Below are 24,102 nucleotides of genomic sequence, written 5' to 3'. Positions count from 1 at the left end.
TTAGGGAAAATTTGTAAAGGGTGAGAAAGCACAAATAAGAAAATAACCACCAAAAAGTTTTACCTCTGAGTATCACTATTATTAGTGTTTGATAATAGTTCAAACTATTATCAAAGAGGGTTCAATCTTTTATACAGATAAACAAAAATATCATTTATATGATTGAAATGTAAAATAAAATACACATTCTTTGTCCAACATGGGACATACCACATGACATCAAAAACCTCTTCCCATATCATACAATGCTTTTGTAGATGTAATTGTTTTTTTACCAGCTGTGTTAGCTTTCTAATATTTCATCATACAGTTTCACTATATATTTCTGAACTAATTTTCCTTCTAAGAAGAGAAAATCTTTAAGTTACTACTAGTTCCAACTTGTTCCTCTGGCTGATCTGCTCATCAATCTTTCTCTTTGGGATTCTTGGTATCCACAAGATACCTACTCCTTTGCAAGGTATCCTTTGAAAGGTATCTACTCCTTTACTACATTCTCCCTTATATCGCTGGGATCTGCCAAGAAATATTTGCTAAATGTGAAAATAAACTATGGACAAATATTTACTGAGCTCATGGTATAAATTTCAAATTTGGGGGGATAGCTTCATCTTAGTACTTCTTGTTCAGGATGCCCTGGGTAATTAAAATAGGATCTATTTTTGTATTGACAAACACTGATTATAACTTAAATTAGCAAAAGTTAGCTGTAAGACATATGAATGAAAACTACGTGTGAGCTTGGTATTGAGGGAGAGGAATACCTTCACTCTGGTCAGCGGGTGTGACTCTGGCAGAGAATCTTGAAACATGAGCCTCTGTGTCTCACAGGGGCTATTTTACACATCACAATCAAAGATATATGATAAAGCCTCTGAAAAGCACAGGCCGAGAAGAACACGCTATACTCAGATACAACCAGGAGGAGCTCAACCCAGCTAATCACACCTGTGGTGTAAGAAATGTTGGCAGGAAACAGGACCTTATTCGAACCTCAAGGTCACTCAGAAGTCCAGAGGTGAGTACAGTTTCCCACCATCATTCATTTCGACTGACCCAGTAATGATGTATGAAATACTGGTATACCCAGAAATGGCTTGTGTGAGTAAAGTCCAACTCTTATTTACTTATTCTTCGATTTACTTTTCCTCTGAAGGAAAATAAATAAATCTTTTTGTAAGCTTTTTAATCTCTTAGGTTGAAGATATTATTAACAATGTTCTTTCATTCTTCACAAAGATAGAAGAATTTCTTCAGGGTGAGAAATACATCGATCTGCTTTTGGTGCTGGATAATGCCTTTGTGAGTATGAAATGAGCACTTCTTGGGTAGTTAAGTCAACTTTTCAGTTTTCTTATCAAGCAGACACAAGCAATAAACTATTCTCATGAAAAATACGAAGCCTGTCCACGTGGTTGTCTTATCTGTTCTACCTGCCATGTCAGAAATAGTTTTCATTCATACCTGCTCTTTTAAAATTCATCTGCTGCCAAAATATTCAGATATGGGAAATAAACTTAATGACAGATAGCAACAGTAAAACAACCACAATAACTAGAAACATAAAGAGTTGGTTATTAATATCTTTTTAAAGTTCTCACTATAAAATGTAAATATAAAATATATATAAAATTATATATTATTTATTAATTACAGTCATATATTAAAATATATGAGAATTTATGCTTCATAACCAAATTTTAAAAATATCAAATTGGCTTGAAAACATTAAAATTAATATGATTTATTCAACTTAATTTGAATTGAAATTTTATATGAATGCTTAAGTTTTCTTTTGCCAAAAACTTCTTACATTTGAAATAGAATTTGTTTGAAACAGATTCTTAGATAAGTCTCATATAAGGTAGATGTGGAATGAACATTTATTTACATTGAAATGTGTACGTCTTCTTAAACTATAAAATCCCCATCAGCTTTCTCACTTTAATTTGTGGTTTTAATTACTCTTTGCATTTTGTATTTTACAGTATAAGATGTATAATGAGAATATAACTGTGATAAGAAGCTTTGTGTTTGATGTGATAAACCTACTCAATGTGGTAAGATATTTGTTCCATAAACATATGTTTCCACATAGGAATTTAGGGCTTTTCTATATTTTAAGCAAATAAGAATTGGTAGAATTACAATGGATTAAGGTCAGCAGTTTGGGGAAATTTGGTAGACAAGGATTAACATCAAGGTAAAATCACTGTATACTGTAGCAAAGGCAACTTCTAGGTTTTCTGTTTTCAAAATGGGATACATTTATCCATCACTTGAAATCAGTGAAATATCTAAAAAAAAACTAAATAAATCTTTCCTACTGTATAGCACAGGGAACTACATACAATATTCTAGGATAAACCATAATGGAAAAGGATGAAAAAGAACATATATATGTTAGGTAGTTAGAATAGAAAACAGGAGTCCAGAGTGGCGGTAGCTAAAATATAAGGAAGGGAAAAACCCACAAAAATAGAACAAAGGAAGGTCTGAGGACCAGAGTGAGGACCTCAGGTAGAAAAACACTCCTGGCTAGCCCAATTTACATATGGCAGGCCCAGGGCGGGGAGGGTGGGGACATATAAAAGGAGGAGCCAAAGGGCAGGGGGTCTCTCTCTCTCTCTCTCTCCCCCACGCATTGCTCTTCTCTTCCGTCTTTGGGTCGACATGCCTTCACGCCTAGAGGATGGATTTTCCTGCTATTTTCTAAATAAAATAGAGCTGTGACACGGAGCTGTAACACTGATTTGTCTAAGAGCTATAACATGGTCTGTCCAAGACCCAAGAGCTGTGACGCACCAAGGGCTTTAATGTCTGTCACTCCAAATCTTTGTTGCGACGAGAGAGAACTGAGGAGCATAAGCTCGCCCACACATATATATGTATAACCGAAAACAAACAAACAAAACTCAGTCACTTTGCTATACAGCAGATATTAACATAACATTGTAAATCAGCTATACTTCAATAATTTTTTTTGAAAAAGAAATATCAAACATTTTCATAATGAAAAATGTTCTTCCCTCAGATTTACAATACCATAGACATTCAAGTGTCCTTGGTAGGTATGGAAATATGGTCTAACAGTGACAAGATAAAGGTGGTGCCCAGCACAACTGTCACCTTTAAAAACTTTCTGAACTGGCATTATTCTAACCTGGGGAAAATGAAGACCCATGACCATGCTCAGCTACTCAGGTAAGCACACACTGGTCAGGGCCAGGTCTATTTTGACAGAGAAAATAGTTATCCCAAAGGTTTCTTGGCAGAGATTCCTGTTCAGTTCTACCTCCTTGTTCAGTGATCAGAGAGCCTAAAGTTCTATTATTAGCAACTCACCTGTGGGATTGTTGCAGACCCATGTCAGATCACTAAAATTGACTCTTGGATGTGGGATAACCATATGTGGTCATTCTAATGCTATAGAATAGCAGTGGCTTTTCTGGGACCTCATGAATATGAAGAGGGTAGGGGAACTAGGGAAGTCTCAGACAGAGCTGACGGAAGCTGATGGTTCAAAAGACTCAGATTGTGACAATGTACCCGTAACTTTCACGCAGTGGAGTTGGCTTCAAAACTCGAATGGCAGGACTGGCAACCTCGAATTCCTTGTGCTCCCCATCATCCGTCGCTGTTATTGAGGTTTGTAAACATATAGATCCCTGAGGTTCTACAACCTCTATGAAGACAAGCACAATGTCTTACTTAGAGTAAGCACAATGTATATCTGCTGAGTCAGTAAATAAAAGTAGAAATGAACCTGTATTAGTAGATCACTATACTGAGGATTCCTTAGATTATGAAACAGAATATCTCTTTACATTGACCCTCCCAGAAGTTTCACTCTTTAGTTGGTGTTAGGGAGTTAGAAGAGGAAGATCAGAACAAAAACAAAATCCAGGTGCCCCCTAGGATCTGAGGTATCTTCAAATTAATCATCGCCAGTGCCCTCTGGGATCTGAGGTAACTTCAGATTAATCATCGCTAGTATCTATGGCTGGAGAAGGCAATGGCACCCCACTCCAGTACTCTTGCCTGGAAAATCCCATGGACGGAGGAGCCTGGTGGGCTACAGTCCATGGGGTCATTAAGAGTTGGACATGACTAAGCGACTTTACTTTCACTTTTCACTTTCATGCATTGGAGAAGGAAATGGTAACCCACTCCAGTATTCTTGACTGGGAAATGTCATAGACAGAGGAGCTTGGAGGGCTACAGTTCATGGAGTCACAAAAGAGTCAGACTCCACTTAGCAACTAAACAACAACAATGAATAATGGAATTATCATGATTTAACCATGGTTTATCAATAATCCATATCGATTGAGCAATGGCTTAGCAGTTAGATTTCCAATAGCAAATCATTTCAAATGTTTACAATGTCATTTTTTATGTTTGAAGTGTAAACATTTTTCATGTTTACAATGTCCTGTCAGCTGTCTCAAAGGTCTATAATTTACAATAACCAATGAAAGGGGAAGAAGCTCAATGATTCAATAATTTTCATGTGAAACTATTATTCTTTGTAATACCAAACATCAATGATAATGAACAAATAATTGAATAAAATCACAAATAATAGATATTTCTCTCTTTTTTTTTCCACCAGGGTAAGAGAAAGAACAGTGTCTCTCTTGTAGGAGTGATGTCACACGAATTGGGTCATGTCCTTGGTATGCCTGATGTTCCATATAACACCAAGTGTCCCTCTGGGAGTTGTGTGATGAATAAATATCTAAGGTGAGACCTTGTCATTCTAGAGAAAAAAAAAAATTCTTAAATCTTAAAGAATTCAGATGCAGGCTGTATAATTGGATGAACATTTTTTAATATAATGGCTGTGTTTCCAACGAATTCATGCTCTAGTTTCTTGATATACAGGATTTACCAGCTAGCAGAACTCATTATTTAAGATTTCCAAATATGCCAAGGTAGAGTTTATAAGTATAATGATCATGTTAATCTGCTGCTGCTGCTGCTAAGTCTCGTCAGTTGTGTCCGACTCTGTGCGAACCCAGAGACCGCAGCCCACCAGGCTCCCCCATCCCTGGGATTCTCCAGGCAAGAACACTGGAGTGGGTTGCCATTTCCTTCTCCAATGCATGAAAGTGAAAAGTGAAAGTGAAGTCGCAGTCGTGTCTGACTCTTTGCGACCCCATGGACTGCAGCCTACCAGGTTCCTCGATCCATGGGATTTTCCAGGCAAGAGTACTGGAGTAGGGTGCCATTGCCTTCTCCGGATCATGTTAATCTAACTTAAAATAATTTTAGCTTAAAACAGTCTTTTCTAAAAATATTTATATAATTAAGATGAGAACATCCTTATAAATCCCTGTCACCAATCAATTCATTTTTATGTTATTAATGTTGTCTTTTAATAATTCTAAGCACTTTGCAAGGACTTGTGATAGAAAAATCAATAAACATGTCTTACTGTTGAAGTGCTCATAAATAGGAAGTTAAATATCCCCATTGAACCTTTAAGTCTACAGTTATTTCCTTTCACTATTCATTGTTATTATCATTTGCCTCTCAGCCTTCAATAGTGAGATGAGTGAATGATAACAAATGGTGAAGCTCATCACTGCTGCCATTTAGGGCAGAATTGAATCTGCACAGGAAGTGAAATTCTTCCAACTCCTACAACTGGGTATCTAGAAAAAGAATTTTCCAATGAGAGTAGTATTCATGCTCTATCACATTCCCCATATAACATGGCTCATTTATACTAAATTTGGAGTTTTTGTTGAGCTAGTAAGACAAGTTAGATTCTTATGTTAACTTATCACTGTATATAACATGGTATTTCTCATTTTTCTTCTGGTTACAGTTCAAAATTCCCAAAGGATTTCAGTACAGTTAGTCGCTCACATTTTAAAAAATACATGTTATCTCAAAAGCCAAGATGCCTACTGCAAGCATTGGTTCCTAAAAATATGACAAAACCAGTGTGTGGGAATCAACTTGTGGAAGTAGGTGAAGACTGTGATTGTGGCTCTCCTGAGGTATGCAAATATCCGTGCGGTCTAAAAACTTTACTAGAGAGTTACTGTGGCTTTCTTTTTAGTTTTAATTAGAGTATAATTGCTTTACAATGTTGTGTCAGTTTCTGCTGCACAACGTGAATCAGCTATATGTATACATATATCATTTCACTCTTGCACCTCCCTCCACTCCCAACCACGTCCCACACCTCTAGGTCATTACAGATCACCAGGCTGAGCTCCCTGTGCTGTTCATAATGTTATCTTTTTTTTTCCTTTTAAAATGCTCTTTTGGAAGTTTTTTCTAAAGACAAACTTGGCATCTTAGTAAAAAGTAGGCTTGTATTTGTTTTCAGTACTGACTTTGGTCATCTTTTGAAAAGCATTTCAAAAGCCAGGATACGCTTATTATATGATTGTATAAGAACTTCAATGAAAAGAGGTAAATCATTAAGGTGAAAAGACAGCTCTCAGAATGGATAAAAATATTTGCAAAAGAAACAAGTAACAAGGGACTAATATCCCTTGTGATACAAACAGTTCATGCAGCTCAGTGTAAAAAAAGGGGAAAAAAATCTAAAAATAGGTAGGAGACCTTAATAGACATTTCTCCATAGAAGATATACAGATGGACAAAAAATACATGAAAAGATGCTCAACATCACTAGATATTAGAGAAATGCAAACCAAAACTATAATGAGGTATCACCTCACACTGCTCAGAATGGTCATCATTAAAAAATCTACAAACAATAAATGCTGAAGAGGATGTGGGGAAAAAAGGGAACCCTCCTACACTGATGGTGAGAATGTAAATTGGTACAGTTACTATCGAGAATAGCATGGAGATTCCTTAAAAATATAACCATACACTACCACGTGTGTGTGCTAAGTTGCTGCAGTGGCGTCTGACCCTTTGCGACCCTATAGACCATAGTCCACCAGGCTCCTCTGTCCATGAAATTCTCCAAGCAAAAGTACTGGAGTGGGTTGCCATGACCTTCTTCAGGGTATTTTCCCAACCCAGGGATTGAACTTATGTCTTTTAGTCTCCTGCATTGGCAGGCAGGTTCTTTACCACTAGCACCACTTGGGAAGCCCCCAGAGCTACCATATGCCCCAGCAATCCCACTCCTGAGCATGTATCTGGAGAAAACCATAATTCAAAAAGATACAAGCTTCATAATATTAATTGTAGCCCTATTTACAATAGCCAGGATGTGGAAGCAACCTAAATGTCCATTGGTGGAGGAATAAAGAAAATGTGGTACATATATATAATGGAATATTACTCAGCCACAAAAAGGAACAAAATTGTGCAATTTGTAGATATGTGGATGAACCTAGAGACTGTCATACAGAGTGAAGTAAGTCAGAAAGAGAAAAACAAATATCATATGGTATCACTTACATGTGGAATCTAGAAAAGTGATACAGATGAACTTATTTGCAAAGCAGAAATAGAGACACAGACATAGAGAATGGATGTATGGATTCTAGAGGCTAGGGGTGTGGGATGAACTGGGATATTGGAACTGACATATAAACACTATTGATATTATGTATAAAATAGATAACTGTTGCTGCTGCTGCTGCTAAGTCGCTTCAGTGGTGTTCGACTCTGTGTGACCCCATAGATGGCAGCCCACCAGGTTCCTATGTCCCTGGGATTCCCCAGGCAAGAATACTGGAGTGGGTTGCCATTTCCTTCTCCAATGCATGCATGCATGCTAAGTTGCTTCAGTCGTGTCTGACTCTGTGCAACCCTATGGACAGTAGCCCACCAGGCTCCTCCATCCACAGGATTCTCCAGGCAAGACTACTGGAGTGGGTTGCTATATCCTTCTCCAGAAAATAGATAACTAATGAGAACCTACTGTCTAGCACAGGGAACTCTGTAGTGCTCTGTGGTGTCCTAAAGGGGAAGGAAATCCAACAAAGAAGGGATATACATAAGCATATAGTTTCTACTATACTCTACTTTGCTGTACAGTAGAAACTAACACATTATAAAGCAAGTGTACATTCTTTTAAAAAGTAAATCCTTAACTATACATGTCACTTATGAACTTTCTTAAATGTATTAGTCAAATTTCTAAATCACATAAACTCCCAGCTGATTGTTTTGTTGAACAATAACAATTAAAAAGGGGTTTCCCATGTGGCTCAGTGGTAAAGAATCTGCCTGCCAATGCAGGAGATGTGGGTTATATCCCTGGGTCTGGAAGAGCCCCTGAAGGAGGAAATGGCACCCCACTCCAGTATTCTTGCCTGGAAAATCCCATGAACAGAGAGGAGCCTGGCAGGATACAGTCCATGGGGCCGCCAAGAGTAAGACACAACTGAGAGACTAAGTATGTACACACAGATGCAACAATTGAAAATCCAGAAGTAAATTCCATTGAGAGAGAATTGGTCTTTCATCAAGCAGTGGGAGCAGGTAATGGCACCCCACTCCAGTACTCTTGCCTGGAGAATCCCATGGACGGAGGAGCCGGGTGCGCTGCGGTCTGTGGGGTCGAACAGAGTCGGACACGACTGAGCGACTTCACTTTTACTTTTCACTTTCATGCATTGGAGAAGGGAATGGCAACCCACTCCAGTATTCTTGCCTGGAGAATTCCAGGGACAGAGGAGCCTGTGGGGCTGCCGTCTGTGGGGTCGCACAGAGTTGGACACGACTGACGCAACTTAGCAGCAGCAGCATCAAGCAGTGTGTGAGAAGGAGAAATTAAAACGTAAAGAGGAAAAAGAAAAATCACACAAGTCTGTAGAAGATGGATTAACATAGAACATCTAAGATAATTACTATACATATGGCTAATCTTGATAAAAATCTAACCCTTTTGAGAAATCAGTGTACCCTAAAAAATATCTCTGATAAAATGTTTATTAGCAGTCTCAGACTAGGTTTCTAAAAGAAAGCGTTCTATTTAAGACTAAAAAAATGAATTACGATTTGAAGAGACTTTTTACATGTCAATCTGCTGAATGCTTTTTTTTTTTTAATTTTATTTAATTTTTAAACTTTACATAATTGTATTAGTTTTGCCAAATATCAAAATGAATCCACCACAGGTATACATGTGTTCCCCATCCTGAACCCTCCTCCCTCCTCCCTCCCCATACCATCCCTCTGGGTCGTCCCAGTGCACTAGCCCCAAGCATCCAGTATCGTGCATCGAACCTGGACTGGCATCTCGTTTCATACATGATATTTTATATGTTTCAATGCCATTCTCCCAAATCTTCCCACCCTCTCCCTCTCCCACAGAGTCCATAAGACTGTTCTATACATCAGTGTCTCTTTTGCTGTCTCTTACACAGGGTTATTGTTACCATCTTTCTAAATTCCATATATATGCGTTAGTATACTGTATTGGTGTTTTTCCTTCTGGCTTACTTCACTCTGTATAGTAGGCTCCAGTTTCACCCACCTCATTAGAACTGATTCAAATGTATTCTTTTTAATGGCTGAGTAATACTCCATGCTTTTATAACCACAGCCTCCTTTATTACTCACAACAAACCTGCAAAACAGGTTTGTTATTTTCCCAATTTAGAAAAGAAGTGAAACTCAGAAAAGCTAAGTAACTAGATCCAAGGATACAAAGCTAGTAATTGGTGAAACCTGTTGCAACCCAAGATTTATCCATTACTCTAAGAGACTTTGTGACAATGGGAAAGACATATAATCATTCTATGCTATTTATTTATTCAGAAATTTAAATTTATTGAGGGCTCCCCTGGTGGCTGAGTGGTAAAGAATTTGCCTGCCAATACAGAAGACATGGGTTCCATCCATGATCTGAGAAGATCCCATGAAGCAACGAAGCCTGTACATCAAAAAAGAAAAACAAAACACAAAAAAGAAAATTTAAGTTATTAAATTATATTAAAACTTTACATGGTGCAACTTAATTATTCACAAAGAATAATGTAAATATTCTGTTAATTATAATGAGATATGAAATTTTACAAGTGATTTGATGCTTTACAATAATTTAGATTTATGTTTATCTCATTCTTACTTATATTCCCATATGGTTTCTAGAGTGAAGGATAACTGAAATTGTTCACAATCTTTGGCATTTCTAATTTCAACAGGTAAAATGCTGTGTGTTCAGTACATACACACACACACACACACACACAAGAGAGCAGGACAAGAACAGGAGAAGAGAAACTACTATTATACCGTGTTTAATATCTTATTTTCTTTAACTATATTATCCAGTTCCCATATGCTTTCCATATCTTGCTGATTTTCTTCTTCTGTAGATGAATAAAATTAGAGAGCTAGAGAGTCCAAACTTAAGAACAACTGAATTTTTAAATAGCTGTTTTTTATCAAAAAGTGGTATAAATATTTTATATAGAATTCTTTAATGAAAAATTCATTTTCCAGGATCTTACATGATATTTTATTATTTTTAATAAAAATAATCATTCTTTCTGTCTAGATATTATCAAACAACCATCATGCCATTTTAATGATTCTACCTATGTAACACACTTTAATATCAGTAATGGAAAATTTCTTCACTGACTTTTTTTTGCGGTGTTTGCATAGTAATTATTGAGTGTTCATTCTTCCATAAATATCTTGGTTTTATTTTTATGTTTTTGTCAATTTGCCTGCAAATACAGTTGAGATTCTGGTTGATATTTGTAAAATTAATAATTCACTCTAAAGGCCACTGGCATTTTCACAATATTAAGTATTGTCTTAAAAGATAAGTTGCCTTTGAAGTTTTTCAGAGAAGTTAAATAAAAAATTCTTCATGCAGTTCTTGCACATTTTGAAACTTTATTTTTAAATATTTTCAATTTTTTTCTTTTTGCTGTTAATACATATGTTTTCTTTTTTATTTAGGTTCTCATTTGTTACTGTTCTTGACATTATTTTATTATTATCTTAAACAGCTATCTTAGTGACTAACTCAATGTTTTTAGAATTGATCCTCTTTTTTTTCTAGCTCAAGAATTATATATAAACAGTGAAAACATTATTAGTATTATTTATAGATAATAATTATTATATATCTGATTATTATGCTTTCATATATTTTTGTCTCATAGCATTTGTCAGAATTTACATAATAATAACATAAAAATAATCCTTTCTTTATACTTTATTGGATGTGTTTTTACTATTCACCAGATAGATTTTCTTTATCATGATGATCAAAACTGTTCATAGTTTACTAATATGTGTTAATTAAATAATGCTTGCCTAATTTGTACTAATTTTTGCCACCTATCACATTAGTATTAGTTGTTTTCTTCCCTCAGTCTTTTAATATAATGGATAATGTTACTTTATTCTGTACTGTTGAGACAGCCTTGCATTTTTGGTGACAAAAGGCTCTGCAGAATTTGTAATGGAGAATTATTATATTAATAAGCTAGTGTTTGGCTAATATTTTACTCAAGTTTTTGCATTTATACACACAAATGAGAATGGTATGGTGTATATACTCATTACCAGTTCTCATTATCAGGATTATGCAGGCTTGGCAAAATGAATTGAAGATTAAAAATAATTTTTTTCTCTATTGTCAAGCTGTTTGAAGAGAATAGAAATATTCTCCCTTGAATTTCAAATTAACTTACATATAATATCATCTAGGTGAATTTGTTTGGGATAATTCTTGGGTTATTCTATTTTTGTCCTTTTAAGAGATAGTTTTCATTACTCAGCATTTTTTTTTCTGTCATTAAATTTCCTTGGTCATTTCAACTCGAATTTGTATAGCAGAGTAATTTAGTTTAAAAAGTGAAATTTCATTGTCATCATATGCCAGAATTCTGCACACCTAGTCTATAGGGGAAAAAATGCTTGAACTCACTTTTGCATTGTGTGTGTGTTTTAAAGGAATGTACCAATCCTTGCTGTGAAGCCATGACCTGTATGTTAAAACATGAAGTTGACTGTGGAAAAGAGACTGAGCAATAACATGTAAGACTTTTTTTTTTTTCTTTCTTTGTTCTCAAACATTTTCACATTTTTATGTGATTCAAGAAAGATATGACACTGAGTTCAGCAAAGCTAAAACTCAATTTATTTCATTTTACATTTTTAAATGACTCAATTTCAGAAATTTAAAAAAGCCACTATTATGAACATAAATAGCTCAGACTTGTGTATATACTAATACACTAATGAGAAAAGTGGGTATTTTGTCATCATGAAACTAGGACTTCTGAAACCTGTGCTAAAATTGTATGAAATTCTGAAAGGTAATAATGAGTTTAATATAAAGTAATATGACAAACAGAAAAGTGAACGTGAAAGTCGCTCAGTTGTGTCCAACTCTTTGCAACCCCTTGGACTATACAGTCCCTGGAATTCTCCAAGCCAGAATACTGGAGTGGGTAGATCCAGGGGATCTTCCCGAACCAGGGATCGAACCCAGGTCTCCTGTATTCCAGGTGGATTCTTTACCAGCTGGACCATGAGGGAAGCAAAGACCTCAATTGATGAACAAATTCTTTTCTTGTGTAAGTGCCAATCACTGAAATTGCAAGGTAGTCAGAAGATAAAATTTAACAACACACTACAAGATTTGACAATTTTATTCCTTTTAAAATGCCTAGGGAATTCCCTGGTGGTCCAGTAGCCAAGACACAGTACTTTCACTGCCATAGGCCTGGGTTCGATCTCTGGTCTGGGAACTATAAGCTGTGTGGCATGGGCAAAAGATTTTTTTGAAATAAATAAAATGCTTCAATAATGCATAATTCATGGATTATTTTTGTATTTTACACACTCCTACATAAGTTGGGCTAGGAAACCTAATTGTTTTTGATATATTCCTTTCAGTAAAAACTAGTCTCCAAATCTGAAAATGGCAGCAATGATCAAAAATTATGAATAGGAGAAAGACTTGGGACAAATTATTAATATATGAATGGAGTTATTCTTACCAACTACCACCCTTTCCTGAATTTCCTGAATCTTTTCTGGAATTTTTTTTAATTTATTTATTTTAATTGGAGGCTAATTACTTTATAATATTGTTGAGGTTTTTGCCATACATTCACATGAATCAGCCATGGGTGTACATGTGTTCCCCATCCTGAACCTCCCTCCTAGTTCCCTCCCCAATCCCATCCCTCAGGGTCATCCCAGTGCACCAGCCCTGAGCATCCTGTCTCATGCATTAAAACTGGACTGGCGATCTGTTGCACATATGATAATATACATGTTTCAATGCTAGTCTCTAAAATCATCCCATCCTCGCCTTCTCCCACAGAGTCCAAAAGTCTGTTCTTTATATCTGTGTCTCTTTCGCTGTCTTGCATATAGGGTCATCATTACCATCTTTTTAAATTCTATATATATGCCTTTGTATACTGTATTGGTGTTTTTCTTTTTGACTTACTTTGCTCTGTATAACAGGCTCCAGTTTCACTCACCTCACTAGAACGGATTCAAATGCATTCTTTTTAATAGCTGAGTAATATTCCATTGTGTATATGTACCACAGCTTTCTTTTCCATTCGTCTGCTGATGGACATCTAGGTTGCTTCCATGTCCTGGCTATTGTAAACAGTGCTGTGATGAACATTGGAGTACACCTGTCTCTTTCAATTCTGGTTTCCTCAGTGTGTATGCCCAACAGTGGGATTGCTGGGTCATATGGCAGTTCTATTTCCAGTTTTTTAAGGAATCTCCATGCTGTTCTCCATAGTGGCTGTACTAGTTTGCATTCCCACCAACAGTGTAAGAGGGTTCCCTTTTCTATGCACCCTCTCCAGTGTTTATTGTTTGTAGACTTTTTGATAGCAGCCATTATGACTGGTGTGAGATAGTACCTTATTGTGGTTTTGGCTTGCATTTATCTGATAATGAGTGCTGTTGAGCATCTTTTCATGTGTTTGTTAGCCATCTGTATGTCTTCTTTGGAGAAATGTCTGTTTAGTTCTTTGGCCCATTTTTTGATTGAGTCGTTGATTTTTCTGGAATTGAGCTGCAGGAGTTGCTTGTATATTTTTGAGATTAATTCTTTGTCAGTTGCTTCATTTGCTATTATTTTCTCCCATTCTGAAGGCTGTCTTTTCACTTTGCTTATAGTTTCCTTCATTGTGCAAAAGCTTTTAATTTTAATTAGGTCCCATTTGTTTATCTTTGCTTTTATTTCCATTATTCTGGGAGGTGGGTCATAGAGGATCCTGCTGTGATTTATGTCAGAGAGTGTTTTGCCTATGATTCACTCTAGGATTTTTATAGTTTCTGGTCTTACATTTAGATCTTTAATACATTTTGAGTTTATTTTTGTGTATGGTATTAGGAAGTTTCATTCTTTTACAAGTGGTTGACCAGTTTTCCCAGCACCACTTGTTAAAGAGATTGTCTTTTCTCCATTGTATATTCTTGCCTCCTTTGTCAAAGATAATGTGCCCATGGGTGCATGGATTTATCTCTGGGCTTTCTATTTTGTTTCTTTGATCTATATTTCTGTCTTTGTGCCAATACCATGCTGTCTTGATGACTGTGGCTTTGTAGTAGAGCCTGAAGTCAGGCAGGTTGATTCCTCCAGTCCCATTCTCAAGACTGCTTTGGCTATTCAATGTTTTTTGTATTTTCATACAAATTGTGAAATGATTTGTTCTACTTCTGTGAAAAATACCATTGGTAGCTTGATAGGGATTGCATTTAATCTATAGATTGCTTTGGATAGTATACTCATTTTCACTGTATCGATTCTTCCAATCCATGAACATGGTATATTTCTCCATCTATTTGTGTCATCTTTGATTTCTTTCATAATGCTCAAAATTCTCCAAGCCAGGCTTTAGCAATATGTGAACCGTGAACTTCCTGATGTTCAAGCTGGTTTTAGAAAAGGCAGAAGAACCAGAGATCAAATTGCCAACATCCGCTGGATCATGGAAAAAGCAAGAGAGTTCCAGAAAAACATCTATTTCTGCTTTATTGACTATGCCAAAGCCTTTGACTGTGTGGATCACAATAAACTGTGGAAAATTCTGAAAGAGATGGGAATACCAGAACACCTGATCTGCCTCTTGAGAAATGTGTATGCAGGTCAGGAAGCAACAGTTAGAACTGGACATGAACAAAAGACTGGTTCCAAATAGGAAAAGGAGTTTGTCAAGGCTGTATACTGTCACCCTGTTTATTTAACTTATATGCAGAGTACATCATGAGAAACACTGGACTGGAAGAAACACAAGCTGGAATCAAGATTGCCGGGAGAAATATCAATAACCTCAGATATGCAGATGACACCACCCTTATGGCAGAAAGTGAAGAGGAACTTAAAAGCCTCTTGATGAAAGTGAAAGTGGAGAGTGAAAAAGTTGGCTTAAAGCTCAACATTCAGAAAACGAAGATCATGGCATTCGGTCCCATCACTTCATGGGAAATAGATGGGGAAGCAGTGGAAACAGTGTCAGACTTTATTTATCTGGGCTCCAAAATCACTACAGATGGTGAATGCAGCCATGAAATTAAAAGCCACTTGCTCCTTGGAAGGAAAGTTATGACCAACCTAGATAGCATATTCAAAAGCAGAGACATTACTTTGCCAACAAAGGTTCATCTAGTCAAGGCTATGCTTTTTCCTGTGGTCATGTATGCATGTGAGAGCTGGACTGTGAAGAAGGCTGAGTGCCGAAGAATTGATACTTTTGAACTGTGGTGTTGGAGAAGACTCTTGAGAGTCCCTTGGACTGCAAGGAGATCCAACCAGTCCATTCTGAAGGAGATCAGCCCTGGGATTTCTTTGGAAGGAATGGTGCTAAAGCTGAAATTCCAGTATTTTGGCCACCTAATGCGAAGAGTTGACTCATTGGAAAAGACTCTGATACTGGGAGGGATTGGGGGCAAGAGGAGAAGGGGATGACAGAGGATGAGATGGCTGGATGACATCACTGACTCGATGGATGTGTCTGTGTGAACTCTGGGAGTTGGTGATGGACAGGGAGGCCTGGCGTGCTGGGATTCATGGGGTCGCAAAGAGTCGGACACTACTGAGTGACTGATCTGATCTTATCTGATATATAGGTCTTTTGTTTCTTTAGGGAGCTTTATTCCTAAGTATTTTATTCTTTTCGTTGCAATGGTGAATGGAACTGTTTCCTTAATTTTTCTTTCTGTTTTCTCATTGTTAATGTATAGGAATGCAAGGAATTTCTGTGTGTTGATTTTATATCCTGCAACTTTACTATATTTATTGATTAGCTCTAGTAATTTTCTGGTGGAGTCTTAGGGTTTTCTATGTAGAGGATCATATCATCTGCAAACAATAGAGTTTTACTTCTTCTTTTCCAGTCTGGATTCCTTTTATTTCTTTTTCTTCTCTGATTGCTGTGGCCCAAACTTCCAAAACTATGTTGAATAGTAGTGGTGAGAGTGGGCACCCTTGTCTTGTTCCTGACTTTGGGGGAACTGCTTTCAGTTTTTCACCATTGAGGGTAATGTTTGCTGTCGGTTGTCATATATAGCTTTTATTATGTTGAGATATGTTCCTTCTATTCTTGCTTTCTGGAGGGTTTTTATCATAAATGGGTGTTGAATTTTGTCAAAGGCTTTCTCTGCATCTATTGAGATTACTCATATGGTTTTTATCTTTCAATTTGTTAATGTGGTATATCATACTGATTGATATGCAAATATTGAAGAATCCTTACATCCCTGGGATAAAGCCCACTTGATCATGATGTATGATCTTTTTAATATGTTGTTGAATTCTGTTTGCTAGAATTTTGTTAAGGATTTTGCATCTATGTTCATCAGTGATATTGGCCTGTAGTTTTTTTGTGTGTGTGTGTGGGTGGCATCTTTGTCAGGTTTTGGTATCAAGGTGATGGTAGCCTCATAGAATGAGTTTGGAAGTTTACCTTCCTCTGCAATTTTCTGGAAGAGTTTGAGTAGGATAGGTGTTAGCTCTTCTCTAAATTTTTAGTAGAATTCAGCTGTGAAGCCATCCGTTCCTGGACTTTTGTTTGTTGGAAGATTTCTGATTACTATTTAAATTTCTGTGTTTGTGATGGGTATGTTAAGATTTTCTATTTCTTCCCAGTTTAGTTTTGGAAAGTTATACTTTTCTAAGAATTTGTCCATTTCTTCCAAGTTGTGATTTTATTGGCATATAGTTGCTGATAGTAGTCTCTCATGATCCTTTGTATTTCTGTGTTGTCTGTGGTAACTTCTCCGTTTTCATTTCTAATTTTGTTGACTTTCTTTTCTGGGACTGAACTTGTTCAGTTCAGTTCAGTCGCTCAGTCATGTCCGACTCTTTGTGACCCCATGAATCACAGCATGCCAGGCCTCCCTGTCCATCACCAACTCCCGGAGTTCACTCAGACTCAAGTCCATCGAGTCAGTGATGCCATCCAGCTATATCATCCTCTGTCATCCCCTTCTCCTCCTGCCCCCAATCCTTACCAGCATCAGAGTCTTTTCCAATGAGTCAGCTCTTCACATGAGGTGGCCAAAGTACTGGAGTTTCAGCTTCAGCATCATTCCCTCCAAAGAAATCCCAGGGCTGATCTCCTTCAGAATGGACTGGTTGGATCTCCTTGCCGTCCAAGGGACTCTCAAGAGTCTTCTCCAACACCACAGTTCAAAAGCATCAATTCTTTGGTGCTCAGCCTTCTTCACACTGAACTTGTAGAGAGATTATAAAGGAAATAATCAACTCAAAGTGGCTTCCCCGTCAGTGGTAAAGAATTTGCCTGCCAATTCAGGAGACACAAGAGATATGAGTTTGATCCCTGAGTCTGGAAGGTCCCCTGGAGGAGGAAATGGCAACCCACTCCAGTATTCTTTCCTGGAGAATTCCTTGAACAAAGTAGCTTGGAAGGCTACAGTCCATGGTGTTGCAAGAGTCAAACAAGACTTAGTGATTCAACTACCACCACCCAATCAACTGAAAGATCACTGACTATCACCTCTTCAAGGAAAGGACCAGCAAGGTCATACAATAAGGAGTATCACTCATTCAGGGCTTCTGAGTTCTTTCCTGGAAAATTCCATGGACAGAGGAGCCTGGAAGGCTATAGTCCATGGGGTCGCAAAGAGTCAGACACAACTAGCTACTGAGCATACAATCACTCATTCTCTTACCAAGCATCATTTCACTCAGTTGAACCCCTAGTGTGATCCACTCTACAGGAAATGCTAGAAATTAGTCCCATCTTCTTCCTTTGTGACAGAGATCAGAAGCATATCATCACAAACCATAACCACTCCGTTTTTTAGGGGCTTGGAATGATAGGTGGGCTTGCACCATTACTGGCCAATATAGGCAATTTAGTATCATGGAAAGAAAACTGAACTTGGACTTGGGATACTTTGATCATTTTCTCAGGTTAGGTACAAACTACCAGTAGCACTTAAAGTCAAATTATTTACTTCATTTTCTCACCTGTAAAGCGAAGCTAATGGTATTGTCTTTCAGTAGGGTTGTTAGAATTATTTAAATTCTATAAATATTTGCTATTATTACATAATATTTTATAATTTATAATGACCATGGCTTCCAAATTTTTTCTTTTGATCAGAGGATGAATCCAAACTTCATTGAATCCAAACTCAATGAATCCAAGCTTCATTGAGATGCTACTTGCCAGGACAAGAATCAAGAAATCCAAACATGCCAGGAATCTTACATAGTCTCACCATTGTCCTTAACTGTATTTTGCTTTTCACTTGTCCTTATACTTCCTGTAATATTACCTCTCCAGTCAGCAGGTCTATACATGTATTTAGGGAAGCTGCCTATTTTCTAAGTCTGATCTTTAAATGCATTTTTTAAGGATCTTGAAGCTGTTGTTTAGCTCTTTTCTTTGGAGAACAAAAGAAACTAGTCTTTGACTAAAACACTGCAAAATGCTCTACTGAATTATGCAAGTTCAATTCAGAATTGTATAATGGCAAGTGACTTGTGTTTTAATCCCGCTTTTATTTTAGTTTAGTCCATGAAAAAATAAGATCATTTGATGAGTGTAATCTTTGGTGGAAGATAGGAAAGCAAAGTTCATATGTCATTTCTTACTCCTCAGTATTCTGCTTTCCTTGCTCTTAGAAGTGTGATATTTTTCTATATCATGTCAAGGCTAATGAAGTATTTTTTATTTTATCATGTATAATCCTTTCACCATTACATTTAACGTTAATTTGAAGAGGTCTGTATTGCTTACACTGTCATTTAGCCACCAAGAATTGCTTCATTCATCTATTGGTTTAATGAACCACAGTGTCAGTGAATAAAAGCACAACTTTTTGAGGAATTTGTTTGTGTGGTCATTTTCAAAAATGAATATTTTCCAGCCTTGTTGTAGGTCTGTGTTAGATGGTAAAGCCTCACATAACTAGACAATTTTCCCTTTGGTCATTTGACAGCACTGCCACAGAGAGCCAGGCATAATGATGGGGAGGAGAAAGGCCACATTCTCTTTTAATGCCCAGAATGAAATGACTTGAGGCCAGTCACACAAACTTTTTGAAGTTTCTCTAAACTGTTTTTTTTTTTTTAACAATTTACTCAAAATAAATGTCCAAATTTCCACTGATGCCTGGGTCAGGAGAACAAGAACTTAGACATACTGGTAAAAGCAAGCAACTTTCTGAAACAAGCAACTTTCCAGAAAGCCCTGCTTGCTAGTATTGGCTGCCTCCCCCTTCCTTGCCTCCATGTTGTTGGTGGCTTTGGCTCTACAAGTGTTACAGCAACACTCTATGTCTGATGTCACTGGTGGCCATGCTGTAGCCATGACTTGTCAATATCCGCAACTGTCCACTGTGTGTGTGTGTGCGTGTGTGTGCATGTGTGTGTGTGTGTGTGTGCTTATTTGCTCAGTCATGTCTGATTCTTTTGTGACCCCCATGGACTGCAGCCCACCAGGTTCTTCTGTCCATGGGACTGTCCAGGCAAGAACACTGGAGTGGGTTGCCATTTTCTTCTCCAGGGGGCCTTCCTGACCCAGGAATGGAACCCATGTCTCCTGCACCTCCTGCATTGGCAGGTAGATTCTTTGCCACTGAGATACTTGGAAACTCCACCCAAATCTTCCAAGGAAAAGGGGCTTCTTTAGGCTTATTTCTCCCACACTTCATGAACAGATAGAGGCTTCTTATAATAAAACAGCTTGAGCTACAGGGATTTAGCAAGTAGCATGCTGGTGACAGCTAGGACTGGTTCATGAGTGCCAACTGCTAAAATGATCAGGAATATTATGAACTTGTTGTGAAACAACCATTACTAAAAAACCAGCCTGTATAAAATTTCAATTAAAAATCATATTAAAACTTAGAGTTCTGCAGAGAAACTTAACAAATTATGTTAAATAAACTATATTTAATAAATTATATCAAAACTTAGAGTTCTTCAGAGAAACATCATACATCCTATATCTATATTTATTCACTCTGTGATATAGATAAATAGATAGAGAGCTATATAGATATGTATCTATCTATCTAAATCACAGAGTGAGAAAATGTAAATATAGTATGCATGGTGTTTGTGGAGTTCTAATATAAGTTTTAATAGATACATAAATATGTCTGTCTCTATCATCTGCCTATCTATATATATATGTAAGAGAAAGAAAGATCGAATTATGTTAGGAGAAATTGGCTCACAATTACGAAAGCTAAGAAATACCCAAATCTGCTATTTGCCAGTTGGAGACCCAGGAGAGCTGGTGGTGTCCAAGGGCAGGAGAAAATGAGATGAGATGTACCAGTTTGAGCAGGCAGGCAGGAAGAAGAAAAAACAAAGATTCTTCTTTTCATCAACTTTTGTTCTACTCAGATCCTCAACAGATTAGATGATTCCCACCTACCCTAAGGAGGGCACTCTGCTTTACTGGGCCCGATGGCATCCTGTGGTACAGTCAAGTTGACCCATAAAGTTAGCCATCACACTAAACATGTTATATAAGTAGAATTATACTGCAAAAATTAAAAAAAAAAAAACAAAACCAGAGACATCACTTTGGAAACAAAGATTCATATAGTCAAAGCTATGCTTTTTCCAGTAGTCATGTATGGATGTGAGAGTTGAACCAGAAAGAAGACTGAGCCTCAAAGAATTGATGCTTTTGAACTGTGGTGCTGGAGAAGATTCTTGAGAGTCCCTTGGACTGCAAGGAGATCAAATCAGTCAATCCTAAAGGAAATCAACCCTAAATATTCATTGGAAGGACTGTAGCTGAAGCTGAAGCTGAAGCTAAAGCTTCAACACTTTGGCCACCTGACATGAATATCCAACTTATTGGAAAAGACCCTGATGCTGGGAAAGATTGAAGGCAAAAGGAGAAGTGGACAGCAGAAGATGAGATGGTTAGATAGCATCACCAACATAATGGAGCAATGAACTTGAGCAAACTTTGGGAGACAGTGGAGGACAGAGGAGCCTGGTGTGCTATGGTCCCTGGTTACCAGGCAGTAAGCAGGAGGGAATAAATTGGGAGATTGGGATTGACACATACATACTACTCTGTATATAATAGATGACTAGTAAGGACCTATTGAATACAGAGAGCTCTGCTGAACACTGTGTAATGGCCTATGTGGGTCAAGACTCTAAAAATGAGTTCATATAATCACACAGGATTCACTTAGCTCTACCCCTAAAACTAACAAAGCATTCTAAATTAACTATGCTTCAATAAAAAAATTAAAAATAAATGCATAAGTTTAAATACCAAAAAATATTAAAAAAACAAAAAGCTCACCAGAAGGAAAAAGTAAGGGTCAGAGAGAACAGAATGGAAAGAAATCTACTATCATCAATGGATGTATCAGAAAATACCCTTTCTCAGTGGCTACCACTCTGTTTTAGATGATTGTAAAAATCATTCTTCATTTTGACCATCCAGCATCAAAATATCAGAAACATAGAGCACTACTCATATCTATGAGCTTCCCTGGTGGCTCAGGGGGTAAAGCATCTGCCTGTAATGCAGGAGCCTGGGATCGATCCCAGGTCGGGAAGATCCCCTGGAGAAGGAAATGGCAACCCACTCCAATACTCTTGCCTGGAAAATTCCATGGACATAGGAGCCTGGTAGGCCATAGTCCACGGGATCTCAAAGTATCACACACGATTGAACAGCTTCACTTCACTCACATCTATTCAGCTTTGCTCATCCCCAAGTTTACCGCCACCTGCTGCTGCTGCTAAGTCGCTTCAATCATGTCCGACTCTGTGCGACCCCATAGACGGCTGCCCACCAGGCTTCCCCAGTCCCTGGGATTCTCCAGGCAAGAATACTGGAGTGGGTTGCCATTTCCTTCTCCAATGCATGAAAGTGAAAAGTGAAAGTGAAGTCGTTCAGTCGTGTCTGACTCTTAGCAACCCCATGGACTGCAGCCTAGCCAGCTCCTCCACGCATGTAATTTTCCAGACAAGAGTACTGGAGTGGGTTGCCATTGCCTTCTCCTGCTGCTGCTGCTGCTAAGTCGCTTCAGTCGTGTCCGACTCTGTGCAACCCGAGACGGCAGCCCACCAGGTTCCCCGTCCCTGGGATTCTCCAGGCAAGAACACTGGAGTGGGTTGCCATTTCCTTCTCCAATGCATGAAAGTGAAAAGTGAAAGTGAAGTCACTCAGTCGTGCCTGACTCCTAGCGACCCCATGGACTGCAGCCTACCAGGCTCCTCCTAGAGACCGGCTAAAATGGACAGAACTTTGAATTTCTGAAATAAAACTAATCGGGATTTTGGCAACTTCCTAGACAAATGACAATAATCAAAGAAAGATAAACCTGTAAAAGGGAGAGTCTTCCCATACTCATCTTGGGGGTGGAAAAAAAAAAAAAGAGTACTGTTTTCTCAGAGAGAATAATGTCCATGGAATTTAAGAAAGCAGTGAGAAATTAGAATCAAGGGACAGATAGGAGGACACTGAGAGGGAGAATCAAGGTTTGAAAGGTCAGTGCTGTGGAATCAAATTAGAATTTTACATGGTTAGTTCAGCTTTATAGAAACTGCTTATAAGGAATTGAATCCATCATACAAGAAGCATGCATAACTTCTTCCAATATGTTGGAGCCCCAACTGTCCTCCTGGGCTGGACTCATTCATTTTCCTTCTCCTGATGTTCCATGAAAATTCCTGACATAGTTTTTCCTCCCTTGTTACAATCTAACCTTAAATAATGAAAAATAATACCTTCTTTCTTGAGTTTCCCTTAGCAGAGCTAACAAAAGTTCTTTTTGAAAAAAAACAAAACACTTTACTATAATCTTCATAATGGGAAGAGATGAATAGCTCTATAAAAAGCAAACATACATAGCTGTCTTCCCACAGCGTGACACTGTTCTTTTGACAAACATCAGCCCAAAGGACTACATTTTTTAAAAATGATTTTTTGATGTGAACCATTTACAAAGACTTTATTGAATTTGTTACAATATTACTTCTGTTTTATGGCTTATTTTCTTAGTCACTGAAGCATGCAGGATCTTAGCTCCCTGACCAGAGATGGAAGCTGCATCCCCTGCATTGGTAGGTGAAGTCTTAACCACTGAACCTCCAGGAAAGTCCCAGGATTGTAAATTTTCTGTACTTTTCCCACTCCCCTTGTTCCTCCCCTATACTTCACTGGGAGGGATTTCATTTTATTATTAAGTTATTAATTTAAAATAAATAAGTTAATAACTTATTTATTTAAGTTATTACCTATTAATGTTTCTTCCTCAATTTCTGATCCTTCAGTTCAGTTCAGTTCAGTCACTCAGTTGTGTCTGACTCTTTGTGACCCCAGGGACCGCAGCATGCCAGGCCTCCCTGTCCATCACCAAGTTCCGGACTTTACTCAAACTCATGTCCATTGAGTCAGTGATGTCATCCAACCATCTCATCCTGTTGTCCCGTTCTCCTCCTGCCTTCAATCTTTCCCAGCATCAGGGTCTTTCAAATGAGTCAGTTCGTCGCATCAGGTGGCCAAAGTATTGGGGTTTCAACTTCAGCATTAGTCCTTCCAATGAATATTCAGGACTGATTTCCTTTAGGTTGGATGGGTTTGATCTCCTTGCAGTCCAAGGGACTCTCAAGAGTCTTCTCCAACACCACAGTTCAAAAGCTTAAATTTTTTGGTGTTCAGCTTTCTTTATAGTCCAACTCTCACATCC

At 37.7% G+C, this 24,102-nt stretch overlaps 1 protein-coding gene across 2 annotated transcripts in view; it reads left to right on the top strand.

Moving 5' to 3' along the window:
* LOC102277413 (disintegrin and metalloproteinase domain-containing protein 28) overlaps positions 1-19,253 on the top strand; it is a 125,755-nt gene extending 106,502 nt beyond the window's left edge. For both annotated transcript variants that reach the window (XM_070375526.1, XM_070375525.1), the window contains 9 exons: positions 832-1,018; positions 1,240-1,302; positions 1,989-2,060; positions 3,035-3,204; positions 3,567-3,648; positions 4,616-4,746; positions 5,837-6,011; positions 11,869-11,952; positions 18,525-19,253. In XM_070375526.1, coding sequence (XP_070231627.1) covers positions 832-1,018; positions 1,240-1,302; positions 1,989-2,060; positions 3,035-3,204; positions 3,567-3,648; positions 4,616-4,746; positions 5,837-6,011; positions 11,869-11,949 — 961 coding nt within the window. In that variant the 3' untranslated portion in view covers positions 11,950-11,952; positions 18,525-19,253. The remainder of the gene's footprint in view (positions 1-831; positions 1,019-1,239; positions 1,303-1,988; positions 2,061-3,034; positions 3,205-3,566; positions 3,649-4,615; positions 4,747-5,836; positions 6,012-11,868; positions 11,953-18,524) is intronic.
* Positions 19,254-24,102: the final 4,849 nt, after the last annotated feature.

This window comes from Bos mutus, chromosome 8, assembly GCF_027580195.1.
Source record: "Bos mutus isolate GX-2022 chromosome 8, NWIPB_WYAK_1.1, whole genome shotgun sequence".
Classification (NCBI taxonomy): domain Eukaryota; kingdom Metazoa; phylum Chordata; class Mammalia; order Artiodactyla; family Bovidae; genus Bos; species Bos mutus.
This window is presented reverse-complemented; position numbering and strand designations above follow the sequence as displayed.